The sequence below is a fragment of the Eurypyga helias genome, unplaced genomic scaffold (assembly GCF_000690775.1).
Source record: "Eurypyga helias isolate BGI_N326 unplaced genomic scaffold, ASM69077v1 scaffold40875, whole genome shotgun sequence".
NCBI lineage: Eukaryota > Metazoa > Chordata > Aves > Eurypygiformes > Eurypygidae > Eurypyga > Eurypyga helias.
The window spans coordinates 24,249-34,198 of record NW_010251568.1 but is presented as its reverse complement, the minus strand read 5'-3'; the positions used below and the strand labels follow the sequence as shown (position 1 = coordinate 34,198).

At 54.4% G+C, this 9,950-nt stretch overlaps 1 protein-coding gene across 1 annotated transcript; it reads left to right on the top strand.

Moving 5' to 3' along the window:
• Positions 1-3,130: 3,130 nt before the first annotated feature.
• On the top strand, positions 3,131-6,005 carry LOC104509958 (synaptotagmin-1-like). The gene is made up of 8 exons (XM_010152066.1): positions 3,131-3,248; positions 3,617-3,774; positions 3,921-4,016; positions 4,253-4,420; positions 4,642-4,809; positions 5,001-5,118; positions 5,546-5,679; positions 5,772-6,005. The coding sequence occupies exons 1-8, from the start codon at positions 3,131-3,133 to the stop codon at positions 6,003-6,005; spliced, it is 1,194 nt and encodes a 397-aa protein (XP_010150368.1).
• The last annotated feature ends 3,945 nt before the right edge of the window (positions 6,006-9,950 follow it).

The window sequence follows — 9,950 nt, the reverse complement described above, 5'->3', positions numbered from 1 at the left end:
GCGCTCGTCCCGGGGGGAGCGGCTGCCATCCTGCGGCTTTTTCCCGGGGCACATCCCTGCCCGGTTGCTGGAAGATGGCCCAGAACAGCAGCGTGGCTTGTGCCAAAGGAGACCACTGAGGGCAAGTAGCCGTCCCCCTGTGTGGCACAAGGTTTTAGCATGCCTACACAAACCTGCTTTCCCTGACCAATTTTATTGGGCAGGGAAATCATAGAATCACAGAATCGCAGAATGGTTTGGGTTGGAAGGAACCTTAAAGATCATCTAGTTCCAACCCCCCTGCCATGGGCAGGGACACCTTCCACTAGAAGGTTCATGTTCCTTTCCTGCATGTTCCTTTTTCCCTCATCCCCCTTACGTATTTCTCCTGTGCGTCTGCCAGGACTGCCAGTTTAGAGCAAAAAGTGTTTGGGCATCTATGTTTCCACTCCAGAGGTTTGCAGCAGCAGCATTCCCACAGCATCTCCTGCTCCTGGAGACAATACTTCTCTGAGCAGCAGTACGGCAAGCAGGGCTGTGCATCAGGTGGTTGAGGGACACCCCTGGCATCTCTCCTGTGGCCATGCACACGGTGTGGCAACACCTTGATGGCCACTGAAAAATCTGGCAGGCCTGGTGAGCTGCCGTGTCAGCCACTGGGCACCGACAGCATCACTCCCTGCTTCCAGCCCCACCCCAAATTTCCCGAGTGACAAGGTGGGTTTTGGGCTGACTTTGCTGAATTGGCAGCAAGGGAAGAAGTGTGCAAGCATAAATTTAATGTGACAGGGATGACGGTGCAACTGCTCCTGGCCATGTGGCTGGCACTTCCCCTGTTGGTGCTGGGGGATGGAGCCACCCAAGCAGTGTCCCGCTGCTCTGCTTCTCCTCCCTGCTGCATTGGAGCAGAGCATCCCCGTTCATCCCCACTGCGGCATGCGTTTCCAGGACCCTCACATGGTGCATTAAACCACCATGTGCTCCTGTGGGCTGTCGAGCTGAGCTCCCCAGGCACAGACCTCACTAGAGGTGGATGAAGCCAGGCACCCGTCCCCTTGCAAGCATCCGTCCTTTTGCTGTAAGTGCCTGTAGCCACATGCTCCAGCCCAGGATCACTGCAGGGACAAATTGAAGAAGCATATTTGCTGAGGCACAGAGCTGGGCAGCGATGCCCACCAGTTTCTTGCAGGCAGGAGCGCAGGTTTTGCTTCCTGGTCGGGCAGGGAGTTCCCTGCTGGCTTTTCACTTGCGTGAGCACTGCTTGGGTCAGCAGTGAGGTGGGGCCGACGGTGCTGGGGCCACCCGGTTCCTGGGTTCCTGGGCTGGCAAAGCAGACTTTCCTGTTTCGGCCGTGCTGTGCAGCCACCATCCCTGCTGCACCCTCAGCTCCAAGCCCGGCGGGGTCCCATCTCACCCCACAGCATGCCCCTGCCACACACGCCGAAGGTCTGCACAGTGGGGAAGGGAGACTGAGGCTGGGAAGGACACACATCGGTAAGTCTGGTTTGGGGATCCCAGTCAGCACAGGGTGGGAGTGACAAGCAGGGCTCCCCCAGCCCCTTTTCCAGGAGCTGGTATGCTTGATGGTCTCTGCAGAGCCCACTGGGGCTGTACTGCCTCTTCCAGACCGCAGCAGGGCTGTCCCCATCACCCCCAGAACAGCAGCTCAGGTGAACCCACGGGGCTGGGAGGAGCTTTTGTGTTTAAACCAGGGCCAATGACAGGCTAATGTGGCACAGCCCATGGGGGGTCTGGCACAGAAAAAGTGCTGAGACACCTAATTCTGTGCTGGGTGGGTGCCTGCTTGCTGCATTGTCATGTCCACCCACCGCTATAGTCCAAAACCGCAGCCCGGTGCCTCCTAAATATCACAGGCACATCACTGGCCACCGATTTCCACGTACAGGGACAGGAGAAACTGATCATTAAAGCTGCTGGGGGGAAAGCTGCAAGCAGTGCACTGGTGTCCAACAGCACCGATGTCCCACGTGGCCCTGGGCAAGTCACTTAACCCGCACCTCATTGCCCCAGCGATGATACTGCAGGAATTACAGCAATTCCCATGTCTCTCCAGCTCTATGTCCACATATGGCAAAGCCCACTCACTGCTGGAAAAATTAAAGGCCTTTGCTGGCTTTGTGGGCTCAGTAGAGGGAAGCACAGAGATGGTTTCTCCCTGGCAGGATCCCTGTGCAAGGAGCCCTGGCCCTGCAGGGTGGGCAGAACGTGGGCAGGGCACAGAGTGACATGGTGTTGGCTGCTTGAGCAAGGATCCGCTCAGCCGCAGGGGAGGTGGCTGGGGCAGCCAAGGCAAACAGGCACATACCTGCCAGCCTCGGTGACGGCACCAGGACCCGGTGCCACCGGCGCTGTGAGGGCTGCAGACCTGCTTGACGCACAGCCTGGCTCCTGGCACACCTCTCCCGCTGCTGCTCCTCTCCTGAAAGGAGACGAGAAGGAAGTTCTGGCTATGAGGAAGCATTCATGCTAGAATAAGTGCCTTGCTACGGGGAGAGCAGTAGGAAAAAACATTCTGCTTTAAATTTGAATCCTTCCCTTAAGACGCGTCAGCGTTGCCATGTGCACGGGTCTGGCTTACGCAAAATTTCGGAGCCACCATGACCCCAGCCGGCTGTCAGCACTGCCACCTGCAGCGCTGGTGCCAGCCCCGCTGTGAGCCTCAGAGCAAACCCTCCCTCTCCTCAGCCCTTCGAGAGGGGGGGAAAATAGCTGGAAAAGGGTGTTACCTAATGATGGGTAACAGCTCATGCTTCCTGGCCAGGGAGGAGACAACACAAAACAGCTCTTGGGTCCCCCCCCCTGCCATCAGGTGATTCCTCTTCTCAAAAACGAAGGAAAACTCCCTTATTCATCCCACCCACTACCTCCCCTTTCCAAAGGCAGCCTTGTAAGGTTGGAAACAAGAAGGCTGTAGGCAAGAGGCCGGCTGGCGCAGAGCCCTCCCTGCCCGTGGCTCCCTCCTGCTCCATTTCACACCTCATTGCCAAAGTGGCCAAGCCCTAAATGCTCTATGTTTTAATTGTGTTTGCTCTCATTAGAGCCCTGGGCCACTGGCAGCGGGAGAGCTACTGGAAAGGAAGTCCCCACCCTGTTAATTTTACTTGCATCCCCAGGTCACCCCAGCTTGGCCATGGCGGTGGCAGTCAGGAAAGGCAAGGCAACGGCCTTCCTGCTCACCGGCAGCCCCGTGGCCATCACCACCACGGCTCAGCCGGGTGTCCTGGGTGGCTGGCTTAGCCGAATCCCACGTGAGTACTGTGGTGCTTGCTCTGGTCTCTCAGGCAGCTTTATCGGGGTGGGGGACGCTCCTGGACTCTCTGGCTGTGTGTCCACTTCTCCTTCCCTCCAAACCCCTTTTTCCAGCGGGGTCCATCAGGGTGGGGATGCTGCAGAGTGGTACCGTGTTGTTCTGGGAGTGCAGGGCATCCTTGCTGCTCATTTGGGGAATAGTCTCTGGCTGCAGCCTCCCTGCATGGGGCTTGTCCAGGATTGTAAGGGCAATTTTGAAAGTATAACTCCTTGATGCTGAAGCACCAGGAAGGGGTTTAAATGCACTCTGTGTTTTTGCTTGGTTTTAACTCTTCTGTCCATCTCCGCTTCTTGAACGTTGCACCAGTACCCAAATGGGCGCTCATTGCTGTGGCTGTGGCAGTGGCTGTTCTCCTCCTCCTCTTCCTCATCTGCATCGTCAGGTGCTGCTGTGGCAAGAAGAAGCCCAAGAAGAAGGAGAGAGTCAGTTTGCATGCCGTCAGCAGCTCCACCACAGCCAGCCTCGTGCGTCCTGCTTTCCCCTCTCCCAGATCTCCCTCATCCCCAGGAAATTTGCTGCCATTCTGCTCAGTCCTGGGGATGGTGGGAGCACAGTGTGGCTGGAGATGTGGCTGAGCATGTCCTGAGGGTAGTGCTGCTTTCTGCTGCAGGTCCAGCCCGAGATGGAGGACCTGGAGCAGGGTACAGAGCAGAGAGGGCGAGGAAAGCTGCAGTACTCCCTGGAGTACAACTTCCGCACACAGGAGGTGGGGATGCTCGTGGCTGTGGCACAGCAGGGAAAAGGCTCTGCTCTTGCATTGTCTTTGCTGCCCACTGAGGTGGTCCATACCCTCTTGCATCTCTCCCCCTGCCCCCAGCCTGATGGCTCTTACCCCACATAGCATGGATGTGTGGTCCTTGCTGCACTCGCTTCCCACGGAGCCCCCCGTTGTCTGGCCCCATCCTCCTACATGTGGTGACTTTGTGCATCACTCCTTTGAAGCTGAAAGTTGGCGTGAAGCAGGCAGCCGAGCTGAAGGCCATGGACAGTGGAGGCACATCTGATCCATACGTGATTGTCTACCTAACATCCGATATGAAGAAGAAGTATGAGACCAAGGTTTACCGCAAGACCCTGAACCCTGTCTTCAATGAGAGCTTCACTTTCCAGGTAGGAAACTATAGCTGATGATGGTTCGTGGGTCCCAACAAGAGCATTGTATGGGCTTTGATCCCTGGGCAAAAATCTCTCCAGGCAGGAAAAGATTTCCTTTGCAAACAGGATGAGGAAGAATCAGAGAGAAAGACTAGTTTATCGCATCTGCTGCCCTGTCCCATGGGGCAGGGCTGCCACCAAGGAGTGAGTCCAGGCTTTCAGATCCTCCCCTGCAGGTACCCCAGGCCGAGGTGCCTCAATCCACACTGGTGATGCAGATCTACGACTTCAACCGCTTTGCCAAGCATGACATTATTGGTGAGGTCCGGCTGCCCCTGGCCAGCATCAGCCTGCAGCACGTCATCGAGCAGTGGAGCGACCTGGCAGCGGCCAGTACAGTGGAGGTTTGTCCTGATGGGCAGGAAACTTTGCCAGGAGGGATGCACTGTTGCTTTGCTTGCCACCATCCCAAGAAGCAGAAGTTTAGGGGCAAACCTGGGTGTGGGGGAGACCCAAGAAACCTGGGGCCAGCCTGGTGCTCCAGCCCCAGGTGAGCTGTCTCCTCTCATGCTCATCACTGACATCTCTCCCTCAGGAAGAGCAGCTGGGTGAGATCTGCTTCTCACTGCGCTACGTCCCCAGCACGGGCAAACTGACAGTGCTCATCCTGGAAGCCAAGAAGCTGAAGCGGATGGATTCCCATGGGCTCTCAGGTCAGCAGGGGCTGCTCATTCTCAGAACTCGCTACTCTTGCCCAGGCCTTAATGATGGTACCAAGAGCTTCAAAGCCTTGAAAAGCTCTCTGTGCCGAGACCTGCTTCCTACTGCTAGCACCATAGCTAGATCTTGGTTGCCTTTCAGCCTTCCCTAGCACAGATGCTCCAGCTTTGGGCAGAGCTGGAGGTATCTTCCAGGAGGAGATGCCATGGTTGGATTGTACAGGGAGCTTGTAACTGGAGGAGGCAGGGGGAGGTGAGATCTGGGGTCACTGGTAGGGGGAAGAAGGTGGATGCTCACCACGAGGGATGAGCAAGTGGGATGCTGTGCTCTGCTTGGGAATGGTCTAGGGAAGCTGTTTCATGGCTGAGCTCCTCAGTCAAAAATTGTAACTTGTGTCAGCTGTGTTCTCTCTCTCCTCAGATCCTTTTGTCAAGGTGCATCTCATCCTGAACAGAAAGAAGTGTAAGAAGAAAACAACAAGTGTGAAGAAAAACACCTTAAACCCTTACTTCAATGAGGCGTTTGTTTTTGAAGTGCCTTTCAATCAGATTCAGGTGGGTTTCCCTGCAGCACCCGGGGCTGAGTTGGGTCCCTGCTGCAGCAAACCCACTCCCACTGACCCTCTTTCTTTTTTCTGCCCTCCCAGAATGTGGATGTGGTCATCTCCGTCTGGGATCATGACAAAGTGACCAAGAATGAGCCCATCGGCAAACTCTTCCTGGGCTGCCGGGCCACAGGCAACCAGCTGCGTCACTGGTCTGACATGCTGTCCAACCCACGTCGGCCCCTTGCCCAGTGGCACAGCCTGCAGCCCCCAGATGTGGTCGACAAAGCCCTGGGGCTGAAGTCCCACCTCAGGCTGCCCCTGCCCCCCAGATAGTGGGGGTCTCCTCCCCCAGCTGGGGGAAGGAGGGCTTGCAGATGGGTGAGAGGCTTCTGCTCAGCAGCATCTAGACGTGTTGGTCCCAACCCAGTGTCAGCAGAGAGGGGACTGGGGGCTTTTATTGGCCAAGAGGTGATCCAGGTGCTGGTGCTGCTCACGCTGTGTGTAGCGCCCGGAGCAGGGCAACTTGGCACCACAGGGCAAGGCTGGATGTGGAGCGGAGGATGCCAGAGGGGATGGCATGGGTGCGGGAGACGGTGCTCATGGGCTGGGGGTACAAATACACAGAGCTTCAAGTTCATGCATAAACACTGAGTCTGTTGATATTTTTAAAGCAGAGGATTAATGTGCTGGGAGCCTGGGGTGGGCAGTTTCTTTGGTTGTGAATAACTCAGCAAGTGACGAGTTCTTGGGAAGGCTTTGTGTCCTGTGAAGACTTTTAAACAAGATCAAGCACCGTAAGAGGGTTGAGAGGAGAGAAAGAGGACAGGCTGGTGAGGAAAGTGTTAAAGGTGCAAGATTAGCTCTTTAGTGCCTCTGTGATAAACATGCTCTGTGTCCTGGCTGGAGGCTAAATGAGACCACAAAATCAGGAACTGATAGTTCACATAGCTTCACTCTTAGCCCGTTCCCAGCCCGTGATGACTTGTGCACCCCAAGATGTGACTCAGAGGATGGGACTCGCCCACAGACGTGCAGATGAAGCAGCACAGTGTTTGCTCCATCCACCCCGTATGGTTCTGCTGTGCTGGCGCAGCAAGGTTTGCACCCCTGGCACCTGTGCTGCCAGCGTGGAGGGGCTGAGGCTCTCACTTCCTTGCCATGATCACATCACACTACCCTGATGGAAGCTGGGTTGCAGCCCTCATGTCACTTCTGGGCAGGTTACGTGTGATCTGAGAGGGTGTTTTGGCCACAGAACCTGCCCTGCCCTGCTTTGTGGGGCCTTGGGGTGGGGGCTACATAAGTAAAGAACCTCCCTAGAAGGATGAGGACACTGGAGAGGTCCCTCTGTCCCTACCTGTCCTTGAGTACGCTGCAGTTTGGGGTGGCTTGGGAGCAGCATCTGCGTGAGGAAGCTTGTTGCATTTGGCTGGAGGAGGGAAGTGCCCTGACTCCAAAACACTTCTACAAACAAGCCATAGCACATGGAAGATTTGGGCTCGTATTGTTGTATTTCGTCCCAAAAGACAAAAGGAAAGTATAATAATAATAGCTATTGTTCAGGCTCGGGGGGGAGGGGAGAGAGAGCGCAACGCATTAATGAAGAGCTATTAATATTGAAAAGCAGTTAATCTGCAATAACCCAGAGCCCCATGGGGAGACCATCTGGGAGTTAAACATGGTGAAGTTGAGGAAGATTATGAAAACCCTTGATAGAGATTAATGACCTGGGCTTAACTATAAAAAGCTGCTGCGTCTGCTTCTTGATAAATATTCTCCAGGTTTTGCTGAGGCTGTGATGAGGGAAGGAATGACAGGGTGGTTTCAAGATGGTTGTGACAAGTGGAGTGTGCCTTCTGCTGGGGAAGCAGCATCTGCCGGCAGCCGCTAATGAGGTGGAGAAGGAAATCAGTCACCTGAGAAAAGACTTGTAAAGGGATCCTTTAAAATCTCAGCCTTAAATCAAGTTGGAAGGGAACATCTCTGAATTGAGTTTTGGAGCCTCAAATCTGCAGGTTGTTTTTTGGTGATGTTGTATGATGATCTAGGGCCATGCAGGACCCAGAAGGGCTTTTGGAGATGCTGGGAACAGGCATTTCTTACCTCTGTGTCTGTGTGCTTTTTCTAGCCCCCTTTTTTGAAGTCATGGCCTTGTGGTTCACTACATAATTTATGGGGCTGGACATAAAACCACATGCATATTAGTCCAAAAATGGACATAGCTGAAGAAGGTCCAGGAACATTCCCTCCTTGAGAAACATTACCCCCAGTACCAACCTCTCCTCTCTCCAGCTCAGAGCCCAAATCACCGGCACAATCCTGGGTGAGCAGAGATGGTGAGGGAAGCCTGTGGTGCTCTTTGTTTTGGGAAGCTGGGAACCCTGGGAGTGAGCACCCAGCTCGGCCAGCTCCAGGCAGCCTGGGCTGAGCCTTGGTGCTGTAAAACTCAGCAAACTGACTTGTTTGCTCAAGAGGGAGAGGTGAGCGGGTGGCAGCGATTTCCACCCAGCTCCAGTTTTTAATACACTGCCAAGGCTGCTTTCTTCCTCCATCCTTGCTTTTCCTTCTCAATCTGCCTCATCGTCTTTCAACATGGCTTTTGGTGCTGTCCTCCAGCAGGATCCTTTTTGCATCTCCTGACAGCTGTTTGAAGCAGGGCTGGTGGAGCTGGGCTTTGTTTCATGGCCTATTTCACCCAAAGTGAATGCAGCCTGTTCATGGGATGGAGGATGGCCCCATCTCACACGCAAACATCTCCTTTTCACCTCCCCACTGGCATGGCCAGTTGTCCCCCATCAGCCCAGGCCAGATGTCCAAGCATCTGCTGCCCGACTGATGCTCCTCGTGTTCTTGGAGGGCCCGGAGCAGGAAGATTCCCCCATGCAACAAGAGAAAGTAAAGGATGGGGAAACCAACCCCTCCTGAGCTTGTGTCAGTGCTGGCTTCCCCCGTCTGCATCTAGAGGGCAGGGCAGGTACGTGCTGGGGCTCTGCGTCATCTGATCTGTGGTCCCCGTTAAAGCCTCCTCAGCCAAGGTATTTTTCATCTGGAGATGGAATGAGTGTGCGAGAGGGAGAAAAAGCTGCGATGATGTGATGCAAGCCTGTTCCCAGTGCCACAGAGCTGCTGGCACCCGTGTGGCAATGCTGGGGGTGCCCAGGTAGCATTTTCCAGGCGGCGTGAGCCAGACCATGCCTGTTCCTGCACTGCAGGGGCAAAGGGGGTGTTGCTGGTGGGTTAAGGGGAATAAAAGCAGGTGTCCAAAGCCAGTCTGCACAGTCTGTGCTGCCCAGGCAGGGGATGTGGAGTTTGTTCCTCTGCTTCATGCAAGGGACAGTCCCTCTGCATTTAATTATCAACTTTGTAGGGTGGTGGCAAGGCAAGAAGCAAGGCTTGGGCCAGGCAGGGGTCTGTTAAAGGAGACAAGAGGTACTGAAAATTGAGATGTTTGCTATTAAGGTTTATAACCTCAATCATTTACACCCAGATCCAAGATTTCTGACCACCAGAAGTCCTGCCCAAAGCAAATTATTCCCTCATTCAGTGATTTTTATGATATTTGTCTATGCACTTCAGGAAATCAAACAGGAGAGCTGCACCAGGAGAAGACTGAGCTTTATAGCGCTTGTTGCCAGTCATCTGCCGTGAGACAAAAATGATTATGGGCTGTCATCGTTCAGCCTGGCTATGTGCTGGCTGTCCTCCAGCCACAGATTTTTTGGCTAGTCTCACAGTTTTTGAGAGCTGGAGAGTATCTAAGCTTTTCTCACACGGAGCAAGCGTGCCCATTTTATAAATATTCGATAACTAGCATCATTATGTCTTGCAATTTTACGGTGAAGCGTGAACTTTGCCACGCAACAGTTTCCTTTTAAAAGAAGTCCTGGCTCCTGGATTTGTAGGAGTCAGAGTCTTAGCAGCTTTGCAGCTTTTTCTTTTAAGGCACTTTTTTATCCTTTGTGGCTGTAGAGAGAGAGGAAAAAAAAAAAAGATGTGAGACCAGGATGCCTCCAGGCTCAAAACACAGAAGCAGAGAGGGGATGGTTGGCTTTTGTTCGAGGCTCCTGCAAAGGAGTGGGGGTCTGGGCAGCTGCCCAGCCACGCTGTGAGCCTGGGGGTCACTGTGGGATGCTGGTGGTGGGTGACGGTGGAGGGGGCCCCCACACAAGGGTTGCTGGCACTGCTAAAGTTGCAAGGTGGGTGGGAGGAAAGCCGGTACCTTCATCGCGATCAGAGGAAGGGAGGTCAAGGTGGTGTGAGCTGCAGCCAGCACCCCCC

Coding starts and splice junctions, on each gene's coding strand:
- LOC104509958 (XM_010152066.1), top strand. CDS start 3,131: ATGGCGGTGGCAGTCAGGAAAGGCAAGGCAACGGCCTTCCTGCTCACC. Junction 4,017..4,252: donor ACAACTTCCGCACACAGGAG/GTGGGGATGCTC, acceptor ACTCCTTTGAAG/CTGAAAGTTGGCGTGAAGCA. Junction 4,810..5,000: donor CAGCGGCCAGTACAGTGGAG/GTTTGTCCTGAT, acceptor TCTCTCCCTCAG/GAAGAGCAGCTGGGTGAGAT.